The sequence below is a fragment of the Rhinatrema bivittatum genome, chromosome 2 (assembly GCF_901001135.1).
Source record: "Rhinatrema bivittatum chromosome 2, aRhiBiv1.1, whole genome shotgun sequence".
NCBI lineage: Eukaryota > Metazoa > Chordata > Amphibia > Gymnophiona > Rhinatrematidae > Rhinatrema > Rhinatrema bivittatum.
In genome coordinates this window covers 155189648-155209075 of record NC_042616.1, presented here as the reverse complement: position 1 = coordinate 155209075, position 19428 = coordinate 155189648, and the positions used below count along the sequence as shown (strand labels likewise).

Below are 19428 nucleotides of genomic sequence, written 5' to 3'. Positions count from 1 at the left end.
CTTTAATCTTCAAGAAGCTGCCAGAATGAGTGTTTAATGCATATACTCTCTCATCTTTCTGTGGCAGGTCCTTGGTCTCTTTTCCCCGGCTCTCACCAGCTCTGCTCCACTAAGTGAGATATTGTTTTCAGAAACTAATTTAATACATTTCTGAGTTCACAGACACCCCATGCCTAGGGCTTTGCTGTAGGTGACTAGCAAATACTTAATAAACAAAAACATAAATCTGCACAAATTTAACAAGGGACTCCGAGTGTCCCTGAGAGCCCCTTCCAGCACATTACTACACACTGGTGTAGATATCAGCTGGATCTCATTCTCCAACCATTTTTCTCTGTTTTGGGTGAGGAAACTGGGGCTGATTATGCCTTCTGTCTGTTGTTTAGCAGTGCTGGAAAGCTAATTCACTCATTTCAGAGAGGCTTATGAAACGTGATGTGCGTTACAATTCCCACAGCATTCCTCTCAATATAGCGTAAGCCTCAGATGCTAGGCCTACCTCATTGAATTCTCAGAATGCAGAATTCCTATCAACCCCCTCCCCAGGGAGGCTTTTACATGTGGCTAGTCAGCACATGGTGTACAAGCCCAGCTGGAAGTGTGTGTAGGTTGGAATAAATGTCTTGGGGAAGACTCATAAAAAATAGTCTCCAGAAATTTCTAAGAAGAAGCATTTTCTAATGAATCAAAAATATATCACTGCATCTATCAGTTATTATGATTTGACATTATGATTTACATTTTTTAAGAATAATTGCAGAAGCACCAGGAACTGACACCCTGCAAACAACTTTTCTGATTCCCTTGCATTTTGCATTTGACAAAAATAATCACAGCAAAACAAAAGGGAAAGACCCTAGTTCTCTTACATTAATGCAGATACTCAAGTATTTAAACATATCTTTATCTTTTATTAATATTTACGAATCACCTAACGCTATGGACTAGGCAATGTATGTGTAAGGGAATGCCTAACCTGTCCGTTACTAGGCCTCAGCATCTCCATAGACACTGCAGAGTGTGATGTCAGAATAGAGTAGGATTGATAGGAGAGGTCTGACAATCCTGTTGTGTTTTGGTGGTCCGTGGTCTGTTCCTGCAAACCGCCACACTCTTATCCCTCAGCTGGGCCGGACACACGCTCATCAATGCGGTGAATGCCATCAGCTAAACCACATGGCAGGTCGCTGCTCCCTGATGCGCCGAGATGTCACCAGCAGGACACGGTCGACAGCATTTTCCACACCTCCTCTAAGCACACACATACACCATTGCCCGGGATTTAAAGGACCAAGGTGGGAAAGTCCCCATGGCCCCTAAAGATGACATAATCAGTACTGCCCTATATAAGCTCCCCAGAAGCAACTCGCCTCAGCAACAGGTCCAGCTACTCCTAGAGTGTGTGTTGCTTCTCAGCATTCAAGTCTTCATCCAGTTGTCTTCAGTCTTCATTCCAGCCTGTTCCATCCTCCGTTGCCCGCTTGTTCCAGCCTATCCGTCCTCCTTCCTCTCTTTTGGATGGATATCTGGTTCTGACCTTTGCCTGGACTTCAGATATGTCTGACCTCCACCTGCTTCTGATCACTGCCTGACCCCGGATACACCTGACTGCCGCTTGCCTTGGACTACTGCCTGGATCCTGGATATGCCTAACCTGCCTACGACCCTAGCTTCTACAGACCTTCTCTTCTGCCATCAGCAGAGACCCCCACTTAATTCCTGCTGGCCTCAGCACCCAAAGGCTCAACCTGAAGGGAACAAGGGCTGGTATAGGTGAAGGTTCTGATGGTCTCTACTCTGCATGGGTCCATCTGCCAAAGGTGAGAACCAGCAGGGAACCTCGCTGCAGGTCAATCTTGCCTCGGCCCAAGGGTCCACAGATACAAAAATCCCCAGTAGGAAGTTTCATGAATGCAGTAAAACTTCTGAGCCGTGAGGTTCAGGGTTCTTTTGGGGTTTCTCTGAAAGAAAGGTGCTGGAGGGTGGTATCTCCAAGAGGAAAAGATGACTTATTCTACCTTCTGTCCTATGAGGGCGGCTGGGGCCCAAGGTCAGGATGCCCAGGGCTCCAAGACTAAGACGTCTTATTGTTGAGTCTTTGGGAGATTCCCAAGCTGACTTGAAAATCCAGTGCAAAGAGATTTCTTTAAAGGCTGAAGAGAGTGAATTCCTGAGTTTATACTGAAGGACCAGAGTAAGACGCATAAAAGGTTGAGAGATGTAATCATGAGTGCCAGCTCTGTGGATGCTGTGGGTGCTTGAGCAATTCCCAATATTCTCTCCTGCACTCCTGTGGGCCAGGAGCTGAGAGCTCCATGCTGCAGGGATTTGGGGACGGTAGTAAGAATGTGATTCTGTCTCCTAGCTACTGTTCCCACCTCCCCATGCAGCCCATTGGCTGTGGAATGTCTGACCAATGGGCTTTGGGGAGGGCAGGAAATGCACTTCTGTCTCCCAGCTATTGTGCCTGCCTTCTCCTGCAGCCTATTGGCTGACAAATGGAATGTCTGACCAATGGGCTTTGGGGAGGGCAGGAAATGCACTTCTGTCTCCCAGCTATTGTGCCTGCCTTCTCCTGCAGCCTATTGGCTGACAAATGGAATGTCTGACCAATGGAGAACCAGAGAGCAGCAGTAGTCTAAGACAGAGAGGTTGTCTGAGGTGCAGTGAAGATGGAGATGGCTGCTGATAGAAGGGCTAGAAAGAAAAAGAGGGACAGCAGTGCTATAAGCAGAGTGAGAAAGGGGCTGAGAGAACTGCTGGTTGTAAAGGGGATACTGGATGGGAGTGGAACTGAAAGAAGGAAGTCTGACTGGAAGAGTTGGGGGAGAGGCAGTGGAGTAGACCCAGGCTGTGAGGGTGAGGGGGCTGGGAGAATAGCAGAGAAGGCTGAGAGAGGGGACATAGGCTGTGAGAAGGGAAAAGGGGTTACAAGCTAGTAGAGAGGACATGGGCTGTGATAACAAGAGGAGCAGGAGAGAGTGAAGGGAATTTTAAAAGGGAGGTGAATAGGACTGGGAAAGGAGCTATGTGGATTGGGGTGGGAGACTGACAGGAGATGAAAAACAGAAGGGTTGTGAGAAGAGAGAGGATCATGGTGGAAAGAAGAGGTTAAGAGAGAGAGATGGAAGTGGCAGGAGAAGGTGAGAGAAGATGAGGTATGGATAGACAGCTGACGGACAAAGAGCTATACACATGGAGGAAAAATAACCAATGATAAAGAAAGGAAGACTAGAAAATAAGCTTTAAAAGAAAAAGGAAGGTCTAAGGCAGAGATGAACTGAGAAGAAGCCAAAAGCCAGCAGAGACAGAGGATAGATTCAAACTATAAACACAAAGCTTGGAAAATTGTGACTCGGGATTGGAATCTGTGAGTGCCAGGAAGACGCAGGGATAGTTCCAAACAAAACTAGTGTGCTTGGGTTCAGGGAGTGCAGAGTAGGGAAGTGATCCAAGCTGGTAGAGGAGGGGAATCACAAATAGAAAGGTGAGCAGAGCCTGCAATGGAGGTAATGCATGCAACTCCATCTCATGCATATTCACTGTGGATGTCCTGAAAACCTGACTGGCTGGGTGTGCCCGGAATACTGGGTTGAGAAGCTCTGTTCTAAGGCCATGTAGGGAATGGAGCTGGAAAAGGGAATTGAACCCTCTCCCCCCCCAAATAAAATATAAAGTTCAGAGTATGTACATACAGGGAGGTGAGAATTAAGAGATTACTGGGAGGAGAGGAGGGGAGGGGGAGATTAGCAGAAAGAGAAAAGGAAGATTGAGAAAGTGTGGTAGTGGCAGTAGAGGGCAGAGGAAGACTGTGATGTGTATGGATAGTTAGTGGGGCGGGAGGGAGCAGGAGGGGGGAGAGACTGGTGGGGATGAGCTGGTATTGGAGAAAGGAATGAATTGTGGGACTTTGAGTGCTTCCCTGGCTTTTATTTTGGCCACATGAGTCTTTCCCATGCTCACACTTCCTCTCTGATCAGAGAAACACAGGCTGGTCAGTCATATTCACAACCCTCTGTGTTCAGTTGTTTCTATTTTGCTGGGGGCGCTCTAATTTATATGTATATATATATAAGTTATATAAGTTATATGTAAAGCCCCTCCCTTTTGGGCATCTCACTGTTTTATGTAAACCGGAGTGATTTGTATCTGATACAAGAACCTCGGTATATAAAAATTAAAAATAAATAAAATAAATAAATAATTTGTGTAGAGTTCAGCACCCTGAATCATTTTCAAAAAGCTGACTCCCTACTCTTCATCTGTCCAGAGAGATTGCGTCAAAGTTGCGTAAAGGGTGGACTTTCAAGTTGGAGCCCAGTGAAGATTAGAGGTCAGCTATAATAGAGCTGCTGCTTGAAAAAAAGAAATCAGTCAGAGACTTGTCAGTTTTTGCCTGGAGGAGAGTCAAATAAATAATGCCTTGCAGGAAAAATGTTCCTCAGAAGGAAGCAGCCGTTTCAGAATTCCTGACGTGTTCAAAGGGAGTTGCAGAGACCTACTGGAATACATTGAGAGAAGCATTCAGAAAAGCAGGGGAAGTTTTTCCAATGCCCCAGAGAACCCACTACCAGGGATAGCAGCAGTGCTATTGGCTGAGACTATGTTTAATGGACTTTCATTTTTCTGCACTGGATGTGCACTAAATTGTAATGTTCCCACTGCAATTTTTGTTTCCTGCAATTAAGTTCAACAGTAAAGGATTGTATTTATTTTTTTTAATAAATTTATATACCACCTGCCAATGCTGAACTATTGAAGCAGTTTACATAATAATATGCATAATCATAACTTAGACAAAATAGCACAAACAAAATAAAACTTAAATCAATAAAAAACTAATTTAAACAATCCAACAAACTAAATACTGAAAAACAATAAGTTAGAACAAAACAGACAAATACCTGCTTCAAAAATCTAATTCCAAATCGTTATTTAGAACCTTTTACAGCTAATTCAGGAAAAGAAAGCTCTTAACTTGCTTGCAAAACTTTAAAAAAAATCAACTCTGCTCTAGTCTGTGCAGGTAGCACATACAAAAGCAAAGCAAAAAAGCCCTAATTGCATAACATTTCAGTCTTAGCTTTGAAGGTGAGGCAGAAATCAAAAACCACCCTTGGGAAATACCTTAATGTTCATCCTGGCTGATACCATTTGAGCTTTTCCCATAAATACAATGAACCATTATCCCCTCATTTGCTGAAATGCTAAAGTAAATAATTTAAATTTGGTTCTATCCATAACTGGAAGCCAATAAAGCATTGGGAGCATTCCTAATATCAGTCAGGCAGCCATATTTTGCAGCAACTGGAGCCTATAAATCAATCTAGTATGTAATAACAAGTACAATCCATTACAGTAATCAAGGACTAAGATAAGTGCATAAACCATTAATTTAGGGCTTCATAATTACTACGGACGTAACCGATGGACTGTTTTTAGTTATAAATGGGCCTGTTCAGCAACCAAACTTAAATAAGATTCAAAGGAAAAACTAGAATCAATTACTACCCCAAAACTCTTAACCTTTGCAGAAAGTGGTATCATATGCCCCTCCAGTACCAGCTGAAGTCAACAAAGAGTCTTTCCAAATTATTGCCAATATATAACAATTCCGTCTTGCCTTTTGTGAGCGTCAGTTGGCTCTCTTAAAACCAGGAGGACAATTCCATCAAAAAAGAATTCAGAAACAATACTGACTCATCAATATTCTCCCCAGCTGGGACCAGAACTGAATGTCAACAGCATAAATAAGCTCGACACACCCAGTTTCTTCAAAACCTTAGCTAAATGTTGCACAATAATGACGAAAGGTTCCTTACTAAAACGGGGAAAGAAAAATTATCACCCACTTGTAGCAAATATGATTGATCCTGCAGAAAGGAAGCAATCCACAAATGAATCCCACCTTTAAGATCCACTTCCTGACATTTCGCTAATAAAATATGATGCACTTCCAAATCAAATGCATTAGATATATCTAACAAGACTAAAAAGAGAGATGGGCCAGAATCTATACTACAGAAAAAGATATTAAAACTGATTCAGTATTTTGGTTAGGACAAAAATCCAACTGATTATCAGCCAGGCTCCCAGTAGATTCCAAACAATTTGACAATTGATTAGTCACTGCCTTTCCTATAAGCTGAGTTAGAAAAAGCAAATTCAGTATAGGCATGTTACTTTCACATTGGCTTGGATCTAATTTGAGCTTTTTCAAAATCAATTTTAACACAGACCTTTTTAAAACAATTGACAAATGACCTTATACCAATGAACTATTTACAATCCTGCACATCCAAGTTAAACATTCATCCCTCACTGCCTTAACCAGCCATGAAGCACAAGGATCTAGGGAGCTACCAGTGGATTTCATACAATCCAAGATTACTTTAAAACTCACTCTATTTACCAAGGTAAAGATCTTGGTTTTGAAACCCCTCGCCAACCAATTCTTCCTTGCTAACTCCCCCCTTCAAGGGTGTGTTCGGCATTTAAAAATAAATTAGACAAATTCTGAGTACCAGTAAACTGCTTTAACAAACAGATACTTTCACCCTCAAAAAATGAGGAAAATGAGGCACAGTCTACAGATCTAACGTTACACCCTAGCAATCCTTTAGCTAGCCTAAATACCTCCTTATTAATATTTTTAGCTGGAACTGTGCACGAAGAACTCTCAGGGGCAGAGGTGATGCTATGTCACTATGACCGCCAATGTGATCCCCTGTGCATGTCATATCATAAACCTATATATGTGCAGTCTGCATTAGAGCTAAAACAGTAATAGAGCTCAAGAAAGACTGAAATAGACCCAGAGGATTTCTAGTTGCAAGGTAGAAAGGGGGAAGCCAGAAACCAAGTGGAGTCTATAGCATTCCACCAGGAATGAAAGTGAGAAGACGAAAGGGGTCTTATGGTTTTTATCTCCTGTCATATTGTATGCTTCTATGTTTCCTTAAGTCTAAAACATTTGTCCAGCTAAGTCAGCACTGTCACCTTCTGAATAAAGTCACTGTGAATTTGGCATGAGGACTTTGCTGTAATTATTAGCCCTCAAACACCAAAAAAATAACCTTGATCATATTATTACATTAAAAATGTGAATATTAACAATGCATTTTTGCTACTTTTGATCAATTCAAAGACATATTGTTAATACATGGTATGGGAATGATGATACAAATTCTTGGTTTTATAGATGAACTGGGCTGCTGTGACTGAGCAATGCTAAATAGGCTTATTTATAATAAAACAATGCTTCTTTTTTGTGATGATGATGATGTAAACAGATTAGTATTGCTGATAAACCACAAATATGCTTTAGAGTATCTTTTTATGCCAACAGATTTGAATAGCCGTTAGTACTGGATTCTTTTATTTGGTTCAAAAACATTTTTGACCTATTCATAAAGCTTTACATTTTTTAACCCAGAGGTTTCTTCTTCATAGACAAGAGTGCAATTTGCTAGTAAAGAAGAACAAGCACTGTGTTGCACTCCTGCTGCCGCCGCCGTTCTTCCGTGGCCCGGAGGCCGCCTTCGTGCTTCAGAGCGGCGGGGCCGGGCTGGCGCTCCAGAGCGGCAGGAACTGCTGACGTCATTCTGCTCCGTGGCCCGGAGGCCACAGTCCCCGGCCTCGCTTGCGGCTAGGAGCCGCTCTCAGCTACCTCTCTGCGCAGGATGCCGCCTCCCACCTCGGAGCTTCTTCTGCTCCTTCTCAGTGGCAGGGACGCCGCTCTCCATGGTCCTGCCCACTCCTTCCTGCTTCTTAGGTGCGGGGCCATGCCTCCTTCTCTGATTTAAAGGGCCCGCGGCCGGATAAGCCCCGGGCCCCATCTGTGGACTCCGCCCTGGGTGTTTCCTACAGAGCCCTATATCACGGCTCCTCCATCACTTCATTCTTGCTTTTTGCAAGGGGCTAGTCCTCCTTAGGACTCTGTGCTTCCTGCTCCTGCTTGGCATTTCCTTTCTTCGTGGGATCCCTCGTCATTATGTTCCTGTCTCTTCACTGGATGTCCTTCGTCTTGTCCCTATGTCCTTCTTCTTTGAGATCCTGATGTGTCTTCGTTGATGTTCCCTTATGTTCTGATGTTCTCCTTTGTCCTGAGGCACTTTTAGCCCCTTCAAATTTCTGCTGCCTGAAACGGCCGCCTCACCCTGCCTCATTGGCTCGTGAGTGGCAGCCGTGGCGCCCCCTAATGGTCGGTGCCCTAGGCCCAGGCCTAGCGCACCTAGTGCTTCTGCCAGCCCTGCATAAATCACACCAATTTTCATAACTAACTCGTATGTGTAAGTTCACTTTGCAAATTATTCCATCAAAACTACCTGCACACAATGACACCTGCTAACTTATGTGTAGACATTTTTCTTTTTTCAAAATTTTTCCACATACTTTTGAAAATAGAAAACTATGCCTATGCATGCAAACCTATACCTAACTCTGAACTTCCACCTCTGCTCAATCTGGATAAACTTGCCCATATATCGGAAGGGCAGTTTTATAACAGATCATTTCCTCTGGTAAAACACTGTTTTATCCATGGAAATACCTTTGAAATTATCCTCCCTGTACTTAATTTTGGCTGAAACTTTGTCAAATTGTAGGCACTTAAACTGGAATATCAACCTCTGTGGGTTTCCCAACTAAGGGAAAGAACCCATGAGCCATTCCACACACTCTGAAAGCTTCCCAGCTACACTTTATTTTTAAATTCTGAATTTGCCAGGAATGAGGATTAGGTATACACACACTGTGATTCCAGGGGGTGGAAACCCTTCCATAGATTTTAACCTTGTTTCCTCAGGTAAAGTTTTTTTCTGGTTATGATGCTGCCAAACCATATAACAGCTCAGGCAGTGAATTAATATTTAAAGTTATATTAGCTGAAGGTACCTATACATTTAAAAAAAATCAAAGCAGTGCATTACTTATCACTCTTCAATGCATAGGACTGAAGTGGTTCAGATTTCTTTTGTAAGAAAAACTTCACTTCCATGAAAATGTCAGGACAATAAAAGCCCTAGGATCCCTTAGGGTAAGGTTAGCTTCTGGCTAGTCCTAATTATAAATTAGAGGGCAAGGAATTTATTCTTTTGTTAACTGTTACGAGCAGAAACCAATTATGAATTTTCTGCCATGTTATAAGAACACTCTACTGGGGGTTGCTATCGCAGAAAGCCATGAGCAAGATATTCAAAATGACACTTAGCCTACTAAGTGGCGCTGCTGAAAATCCAGGTATAGTCAGCGGGCGCCATTTAGATTTTTAGCTGGCTAAGACAGGAGTGGGGAATGGGTGGATCGGGGAGGGTTCGAATTGATTGGCTAAATTAAGCCGTCCTAAAGTTAGCCAGTTATACATAACTGGCTAACTTTAAGATAGATGGGTATATTCAGTGGGACAGTCCATGAAGTTAGGAAGTAGCAAATTGAAACAAATTGGACAAAATTCTTTTTCACTCAACTCACAATTATGCTCTGGAATTTATTTCTGGAGGATGTAGTAGAGGCAGCTGGCATAGCTGGGTTTAAAAAAGATTTGGACAAGTTCCTGGAGCAGAAGTACGTACATACACTGTTCTTAATCAGATGGACTTGTGGAAAGCCACTACTTATCTCTGAGCATTAGCAGCTTGGGATCCTGCCAGGTGCTTATGAACTGGATTGGCCACTGTTGGAAACAGGATGCTGGGTAGGGATGTGCAGAGCAAAATTTTATGTTCATATTTTTTATGTCCGAAAGGGGGTCCCACTTGCGGCCAATATGGACATAAAAAAAATCCAATGAGTTGGGTATATGTACATATGTGCAAAAAAAAAATTTAAACCCCCTCACCCTCCTTAATCCCCCCCCCAGACTTACCACAACTCCCTGGTGATCGAGCGAGGAGTGAGGACGTCATTTCTGCAATCCTTGGCGAGAAGCATGTGACGTCGGTGGCACGTCGAGTGACGCGGCGTCACGTGATTCCCGGCGAGTTCGCGCCAGACGGCTCGTTCGGCCCAAAAAGAACTTTTGGCCAGCTTGGGGGGGCCTCCTGACCCCCTCAAGCTGGCCAAAAGTTCTTTTTGGGTCGAACGAGCCGTCCGGCGCGAACTTGCCGGGAATCACGTGGCGCCGCGTCACTCAGACGCGGCGTCACGTGATTCCCGGCAAGTTCGCGCCGGACGGCTCGTTCGGCCCAAAAAGAACTTTTGGCCAGCTTGGGGGGGCCTCCTGACCCCCTCAAGCTGGCCAAAAGTTCTTTTTGGGTCGAACGAGCCTTCCGGCGCGAACTTGCCGGGAATCACGTGACGTCGCGTCTGAGTGACGCGGCGCCACGTGATTCCCGGCTCGTTCGCGCCGGACGGCTCGTTCGGCCCAAAAAGAACTTTTGGCCAGCTTGGGGGGGCCTCCTGACCCCCCCAAGCTGGCCAAAAGTTCTTTTTGGGCCGAACGAGCCGTCCGGCGCGAACGAGCCGGGAATCACGTGACGCCGGCGTCACTCGACGTGCCGCCGACGTCACATGCTTCTCGCCAAGGATTGCAGAAATGGCGTCCTCACTCCTCGCTCCATCACCAGGGAGTTGTGGTAAGTCGGGGGGGGGGGATTAAGGAGGGTGAGGGGGTTTATATTTTTATTTTGGCTCAACAATCGCGATTTCCCACATATCGAACATATCTATGTTCGATATGTGGGAAATCCGATCGTTTATGTCGAATCAATTTTTTAAGTAAAAAAAAAATATGAGTTGCGTTTTACTAATGCGGTCAATCCGAATGCACACCCCTAATGCTGGGCTTGATGGACCCTCGGTCTGACCCAGTATAGCAATTCTTGTGTTCTTATGTAATGATGAAAGCTAACAAAGAGCAAAAAGTAGTCAAAATTTGTAACCCATAGTGGGGCTGATGAAAAAAAAAAAAAAAAAAAGCGTGGAAAGCAGGCGCTGAAAAGTCAGCGCCTGCTTTCTTAACGCACGCATGGCGCCTGCAAGGGGGGCTCCATGCTATATTATAATTAGGGGGTCGCGTTAGCAAGGAGGCAGTTACTGCCAGTTATGAACACCGACGCCGATAAACTCGGCATCGGTGTTCATAACTGCAGTCCTCCAGGTACGAAAACCGACACTGAATTTATCGGTGTCAGTTTTCAAACCGCAGCTGGCCGGTTATGAAAACCGACGCTGATTTCAGCGTCGGTCTTCAATGCGGCCGGCTGAGGTTTTGTTTTTTTTTAACTTTTAAAAGAAGTACAGAAAAGCAGGTTTTTTTCTGCTTTTCTGTACTTCTTTTCAATGCACTCAGCTATTAACGGCTGCTCCAGGGAGGTGTTAATAGCTGAGTGATAAATATGCGTCTGATACACACATTTATTTTTTTGCTGTAATGCTCAGGCTTGTGGAACCTTGGGCCGATGAAAGGATGGAATACCTTTTGGAGGATCCGTAGGTTATCTCGTCGGGAGGCAAGGCAGAACAGAAGACAAGACAAGCTGACCCTTGTCACTGGAGCCTGAGGTGGTGGCGGAGACTGATGAAGGGACGGGAAGAGGAGCTGAGTCTTCACCCCTGGAAGTCTGCGGTCCCCCCAGGAAGAGCCCGTAGGGACCCAGACCGCTGGGACTTAGGTGGACCTTTGAGAGGTCAGGAGTCGGTGAAAGGGCTGACTGGAGATTTGCCCTGGAAGCCCGCGGTCCCCCCGGGAGGAGCCCGTAGGAACCTGGGCCGCTGGGACTTAGGTGGGCCCTTGGAGATGGTAGTCTTGAAGGAGTTCTAGGTTGAGTGCCGGAGGGTCGTCGCTCACCAGTCCGAAGTCGTGCACCAGAGAATCACTGTTTGCCAATCTGAAGTCGTACACCAGAGAATCACCTTTTGCCAATCCGAAGTCGTACACCAGAGAATCACCGTAAGCCAATCCGAAGTCAGGAACCGGGAACACCAAGAAGAAGAGGAACAGCAATCCAAGCTCAAGGAACTCACCGAAGCAAGCAGACTAGACAGCGCTGGAGGACGTTGCCAAGTCACTGGATGGGCAGAGGAAGCTGCCTTAAATACTTCCCCTGCTCTGGCTGATAGAGAACAGGTGAGGCTATTTAAAGGGATTGGGTCCCTTTAAATCTGTGGAGGAGGCGCGGCCTCGCGCCGAAGGATGGCGGCGGATTTCCCCCGCGGAGGGGAGCCGCTGCTGGATGCCGCGAGGGGGGAGCAGGACGGCTTCCCCTGCAGCAAGCAGCACCGGAGGCCACGCGGGTGCGACGGCCCAAATCGGAGCCCTCCCCAGGGGCTCCTGTGGCGAAGGAACGCCGCAAATCAGGTAGGGGGCCGCAGTCGTGGGGTGCCACGGCCGCGGAACACAACATTTGCATTTGGAGTGAATGAGTAATAGCCTCATTCATATGCATTTGCATGTGATGCGCGCTATCCCATTGACTCCACGTCAAACACGTGTTAAATAGGCGCTAATCCCCTAATTGCATTAGGGGGTGGATTAGCGTCTATTTAACCCACGTCCGACTGCGGGTTATACAGTGCGCATAGCTGAGCATCGGCCCCAGTGAGTGCTTGTAGCCTTGAAAATCAGAATTCTTATCCTTATCCTTATCTTTATCAAAAAACATTGTGAGCTGTATGAGGGGGGATATGATAGAGGTGTTTAAAATCATGAGAGGTCTAGAACGGGTAGATGTGAATCGGTTATTTACTCTTTCGGATAATAGAAAGACTAGGGGGCACTCCATGAAGTTAGCATGTGGCACATTTAAAACTAATCGGAGAAAGTTCTTTTTTACTCAACGCACAATTAAACTCTGGAATTTGTTACCAGAGGATGTGGTCAGTGCAGTTAGTATAGCTGTGTTTAAAAAAGGATTGGATAAGTTCTTGGAGGAGAAGTCCATTACCTGCTATTAAGTTCACTTAGAGAATAGCCACTGCCATTAGCAATGGTAACATGGAATAGACTTAGTTTTTGGGTACTTGCCAGGTTCTTATGGCCTGGATTGGCCACTGTTGGAAACAGGATGCTGGGCTTGATGGACCCTTGGTCTGACCCAGTATGGCATTTTCTTATGTTCTTATGAAATGTCAGACATTGCACAACAGAGTCAGTTTACAGGATCAAAAGTTAATTGCAATCTCATAACACAAGCTGGCGTTTTGGCCCCAGAGACATCTGCCATGTTTCTTTTATATCTTATGGAACCTCCCAAGCCATTGGTTACCTTTCCAATATATGATAGCCAGCATTTACTACCTGTGTAGCTTCACACATGTATTAGTATACCATAAATCCATTACTTTTTGCTGATACCATTATTAGAAAATGGCTTATTGAACAGAAGAAATAAAGAACTTACATTCCAGCTCGAAGGACTGAAACTGTAGGATTACATACATTTCAGCTCCAGCATCAATAATATAATGGCAATTCAAGTTGTTGTCATATTGATCCGGGTAATTAGGTGAAATTATGCGGCCAGAAGAGGCAGTGACATTGAATCCACACCCTGAATGAAAGTAGCAATGAGAACATATATGTTAATAAATATAAAACACTGACAATTCAACTATTACCTAAGATTTATTCCATACCTGACCAAAAAATAATACACTGAGAGAAATTCTGGTGACACATGGAGAAAAGTGAAAGGGAGATTTAGAAACAAAACTCAACACTGGGAGGAAACTTTTCAGAACAATTTATTTATTTTAGCTTTTTAGAGGTCCATATTTATAGGGCTTTCTCCAGCTAAGTGGGGGAATTAGCCTGATTTTAAAACTTCCATCTGTTTCAATGCTCCTGACTTATCTGAGTATATTCAGCTAAGGACTCTGCCAGATAAAACGTAACTGGATATCTTGGAGGTTTTCGGGTGGCATTTTGTTGCAGAGTTAATTTAGCAGGATACAATTAACTGGATGACATTGATTTTCAAAGTCATCTGACTAACTTCTCCGGCTACTTTAGGATTGCCTGAGAGCAATCCTAACATTAGCCGAATAAATTTATCCAGCTAACTTTGATATACTCAGGTATGTTCAGTGGTGCACACACACCACTAAATATCCCAAGTTTATTCAGCTAACATTACCAGCCATCCAATGGCTCATTATTGACCCTTTTTTGAACACACCACAGTATAATTCAGACCGCCCAAAGTGGTGTACATAACTGAACAATCCGCATTTAATAAAATATCATAAAATATAACAATTGGTGTGGTGAATGGCATATGAAAAGCATCAAATGGGTGACCACTTTTCTCTGTGGCAGTGCAGTTAATACTCAGGACCTAAAGTAATAGCAGACAACTGCTCAACACAATCCACTATACCACCCTTAAACCACTCACCTTCAGTCAGAGACTTAGGGGTGTGCATCGACGATCAATTCAACCTTAAATCTTTCATTAACAACACAACCAAAGAATGTTACTTCAAACTCCAAGTGCTAAAAAATCTGAAACCACTCCTTCACTTCAGCGACTTCCGCTTAGTAGTCCAGTCCATAATTCTGTCCAAGTTAGACTACTGCAATTCTCTTCTGCTAGGTCTTCCGTTTTCATCCATAAAACCCTTACAGATGGTACAAAACGCTGCAGCGAGGCTTCTCACCAACACCAACAAAAGAGCCCACATCACTCCAATTCTGCTCTACCTCCACTGGCTTCCCATAAAAGCTAGAATCACCTTCAAGACATTATCAATGATCCACAAGGATATTATGGGAAGCGCTCACCTAAATCTTACCTCGCTACTCCGCCTTCAAACATCAAAAAGACCTATCAGATATAATTATAAAGGTTCTTTATATGCTCCCCCGATTAAAACTTCGCTAGCAAAACGAGCACTCTCCACTGCTGGGCCCTCCCTATGGAACTCATTACCGCCAGATCTTCGTCTTGAAACCTGCCATCTCACCTTCAAGAAAAACCTCAAAACGTGGCTCTTCCGACAAGCCTATTCGGAATCGCAGAAACAATTCGACACAGGTCAAAGAGCAAAATAGCACAATATAAAGTCCACTACCGACTTTATACCCTTAGGACCTTCAGGACCTTATCTGGACAGTCCACCCACCTGCTATGAAAAACCATCTCTTGAAGCATCAGCTTTCTAGCTCATGCTCTTCCCATAGTTATTTTATTTTATTTTATATATCGTTTTTTACGTTTAATATTTAATATTTAATATTTATTGACCTACGTTCTTTTGTTCAATAATTTGTTGTTTGTTTAATGTTACACTGCACGTTCTCTGTTCAATACTTTGTCTATTGTTTAATGTAACGCCTTACCGGCGACAGTTTTGTTATATGGAAACCGACTTGATTTGATATGTATATCGAGAATGTCGGTATATAAAAACCCTAAATAAATAAATAAATAAAATAACTGTCAACATGTGTCTGACTTTGCTTTTCATTGAAAGTTTTTTAAAGCTGTTCTATAGACATATCTGAGTATACACAGTTTGGTTTTTGCATATTTGTGCTGAGCATTAGGTGTGAGGGTTTTACAATTCAATCTTGAGAGATCCCCTTAAACCTTTTGTTTCATCACAAATTATTTTCTCCAGCAAAAGGATCTGTACAGCATTTTGTTTGCTCCTAGTCTTTTGCGCTACGGTTCTCCTCTCACATGGACAAGTTACACTGGGAGTCCAATTCTCTGATGACAGGAAGATACCATTTTATTTGTAATTCTAGGTCTTCACCAGCCTGGACATCTTTCACAGAGGGGATTATTCATCTTCCTCCCAGGAGCTCACAGCCTCATCAGGAGCCAGACATTTACTCCATTGCCAGGCTTCCTTGCTGTCTCTCTGCTCCTTGTTGTACAGCTACTCAGCACACACTGCTTCATCGCTCTCATTTTACTCTTGAATATAATATATACCCTGAGCATCTCCCTCTACAGAATACTCACAGCGCTCTCAAGGACGCTAGCACTGGGGCTCAGAACATAGGGGCTCACAATTCTTTGGGTTATCCCATGTGGCCCAGGGGCTAAATGCAGAATACATAACTAAAATTTAGTGAAGATACTAGCTCAGTCACTGTCCTTCCAATAACAGTGTTAGATCTACTTATGTCACATCTTGCTTTAGGTTAGATTTATTTTCCTGGCAATTAGCATACGATATTAACAACTTTTAACTATGTACATTATTTGGCTATATTATGGAGCCTCATTAGATTCAATTTTACTTACGACTTATAAAAGATGCAGAGAATCCTTGTCCTGCATTATCCTGAGACTGAAACACTGCAGTAACCACACTGGCAGGAGCTATTACAGGTCCTGGTGCTATGCTGCCACATCCGGCGGCCAGCAGGGCTTCATCTGTTTCAGCAGTTCCTCTCCATACCTAAGCGTATCCAAAATAAAACACACAATCTGAATTATTTGGCAGAAAATACTAAGCCAAATGGGAAATAACTTATGGAGAAGTACAAACTAAATAGAATTCCCAGCTAAATCTTATAGTTATCAGGACAGGCCACAGGTTTCTGGGGGTGGCTGCACGACTTAGAGAATTTCTGTGATAAAAACTAATGTAAAACAGCCATAGAATATGACAGCAGATAAAGATTGTAGGGACCACCAAGTTCACCCAATGTGCTTCCTTTTGCAGCACTCTGTCTACACCATCATTGCATTCTGGCTTTCCTTTTACTTTTTCATAGCTAAGGATCTGCTGTACTTACCCAGGATATCTTGAATTCTGTTACTGTTTTTGCCTCTGCTACCTTTCCCGGGAGGCCGTTCCATATATTCATAACCCCTTCTGTCAAGAAATATTTTCTAACTTTATACCTGAGTCTACCCCACTTGAGCCTCATGGCACAATCTGTTGTTCTAGAAATTCATGTTCATTATACTCAGCCGTATAGCAACTGAATATTGGCCCCCAAATATTTATATCCTAGAGGAGAAGAGAGAGGGGGGGGGGGAGGGATATGATAGAGGCATTGAAATATCCTAAAGGCTTGTTTAAGTCTGGCGCAACCCCATCGGACAGCATCTGTTGGAGAAGAAAAGAAGAAAGAAAAGGATGTCGTTGGAGTTGCTTCTAGGCCTGGGCTCCATCAGGCCCAGCCCAGGCATCGGGACCTGGCTAGCCGCTTCTGCAGATACCCAATGCATCAGGTAAGTGATTGTTTGGGGGGGGGGGGGGGGGGGGGTTCGGGTCTTGGCTGAGGCCTCGGTATCAGCCCGGGCCTAGGCTGAGACACCGGCTTTGTACTTGGGTGTAAGCTGCAGCCCCTGCTTTGGGCCTCAGCCAATGCCTAAGTGAAGCCTCAGCCTAGGCCTAGGCTTGATGCATTCATTTAAAATGAATGCAACAAATAAGGTTTGTTTCATTTGGGGAAGCCCTCAATTCTTTTCGGGGCCCCCACAAATGAAACAAATTGCACTTATTCATCGCATTTTGCACATTCATTTTAAAGGAATGCACATCCCTACAGAATAGCAGCCCTACACTTATCCAGCTAAGAGGATGTAATGTATCCAATAAGGGTGGACCCTTGGTGCTGTGGCGTGGTTGGTGCAGCTTAGCGAGCAAGCCCACGCCGACAGCTGGCGGACATGCCCTGCAGCAGGACCAGTTGGAGCTTCACCTTTACCAGCTGCCTCCCCTGCAGGTTAAGCCCTTGGATCCTGGTGGCCGGTAGGACTTAGGTGGATCCTTAGTGCAATCCAGAGAAAGAGAGTCCAGGGCCAGGCAAAAGTCTGGCCAGCAGCATAGAGCAGACACAAGAAGACAAGACAGAGGTTAGAGCAGGCAGCAGGCAGTGAATCAGAGAAGAAAAGCCAGAGGTCGGGGCAGGCCGCAGACAAGGCAGGATTGAGTCCAAAGCAGAAGGTCAGATCCAGGTGGCAATCAAGGATGGTCAAGGTCGAGAATCAAGAGATGCAAGCCAAGAATGAGATAAGACAAAGACAGAGACCACGACAAGGATATGGTAAGACGCAGAGGCAAGGGAGAGGCAGAAGAAGGACAAGGCAAGGTAGATGGGAACACAGAAGCAAGATACAGAAGTAGGAAGAAGGAAGGAGTACAGTCAAGGACCCAGGAACTCAGGAACAAGACAGGAACAAGATAGGAACACAGAACAAAGGCAACACACACTGAGGCTCAAGGCACATCAGGAGACCTGTTGCTGAGGCATTTATGAAGTGTCCAAGCCAGCCTTAAATAGGGAGTAACCTCTGATGTCATCAAAGGGCACCACAGGGACTTTCCCATTGCAGATCCTTTAAGAATAGGGACATTGGGCGTGTGCACGTCTAGGAGGAAGCAAGGAGGGGTGGCAGTTGGCCAGCGTGTGAGCTGCTCGGAGCAGCTCTTGCAGTTTGGAGAGGCATCCCAGCCATGGATGGCCTCAACCAGCGTCAGGGGTGAGAAAGGTGACTCATGGGGCTTTCTGTGATCCACCAATTGTAACAGAGGGAGATTCAAGCCACGTTAGGGCTATAACACACGTTAAACTGCGATTATTGTGCAATAATTGCAATAATTTACAAAAAATTGCCTAGATCCCCTCCCTTATTCCAATAAGGTGCTTTGCATGGCATTTGCATGCATGAATTTTGCAAATCCATGCAAAGCAGCTCATGCATAGGTAAGTCTAATTAAATAAAATAAGGGTTCTGATGTGATGCTACAAGGTGTTAGACACAGAAACAATATCAGGAAGTACTTTTTCAAGGAATGGATAGTGGATGCCTAGCATGCCCTTCAGGACGTGGTAGTGGAGACTTAACTGGCAACAGAATTAAAAAAAAAAAAAATCAGAGGGACAAACACAGGATTTCTGAAGACATAGAATAGTAATGAAGCACTGTGCAATCTGCAGGGAGATGCAGTTCAGTCCCTAACAGCAGTGGTATGATATTTCCAGGAATGCATTAATGTATTTTTCATGGAGCTGTGGTTACAACCCAAAACAGCACTAGACTGACAATTTTGGTCTTTTTCTGCCATCATTTAAAATGTAATTATGTTACTCATTAACAAGTACATTTTCAAAGGGCCGCGAGCATAAAAAAACAAGGGCTACGGGTGTGGCTGGGCCTTGCGCGCGCAGCGTGCATTTTAGAACGGGCCCAGCCATGCGTATAACCCCCGTTCCATGCAGAAGTGCCGGGCCTTGAAAAAGGGGTGGGCTGGGAGGGCGTGGTCTGGGTGGGGAGGGGCGGGGATTTTCTGTACTTCTCCGACTTAATATCAGGGCGATATTAAGTTGGAGGAACAAAAAGGAGAACCTTTAAAAACAAAATTAAAAAAAAAACCAAAGTATGCCAGCGGTCAGGTTAGGAAAAGGGGTGCTCAATTAACAAGCATCCATTTTCCTAATCTGTGGCTGTGCACAGGTTAGGAAAAAGGCTGCTTATAAAATTGAGCATCCGTTTTCCTAACCTACTCTTCTGGGCACCC

At 44.4% G+C, this 19428-nt stretch overlaps 1 protein-coding gene across 1 annotated transcript in view; it reads right to left on the bottom strand.

Moving 5' to 3' along the window:
- The window catches only part of CUBN (cubilin), a 639217-nt gene that overhangs the window by 101997 nt on the left and 517792 nt on the right, over positions 1 to 19428 (bottom strand). Inside the window, exons 55-56 of the mRNA XM_029588764.1 lie at positions 16197 to 16353; positions 13341 to 13490 (exon numbers count right to left, since the gene is read on the bottom strand). Of these exons, the coding sequence (XP_029444624.1) occupies positions 13341 to 13490; positions 16197 to 16353 (307 nt within the window). The remainder of the gene's footprint in view (positions 1 to 13340; positions 13491 to 16196; positions 16354 to 19428) is intronic.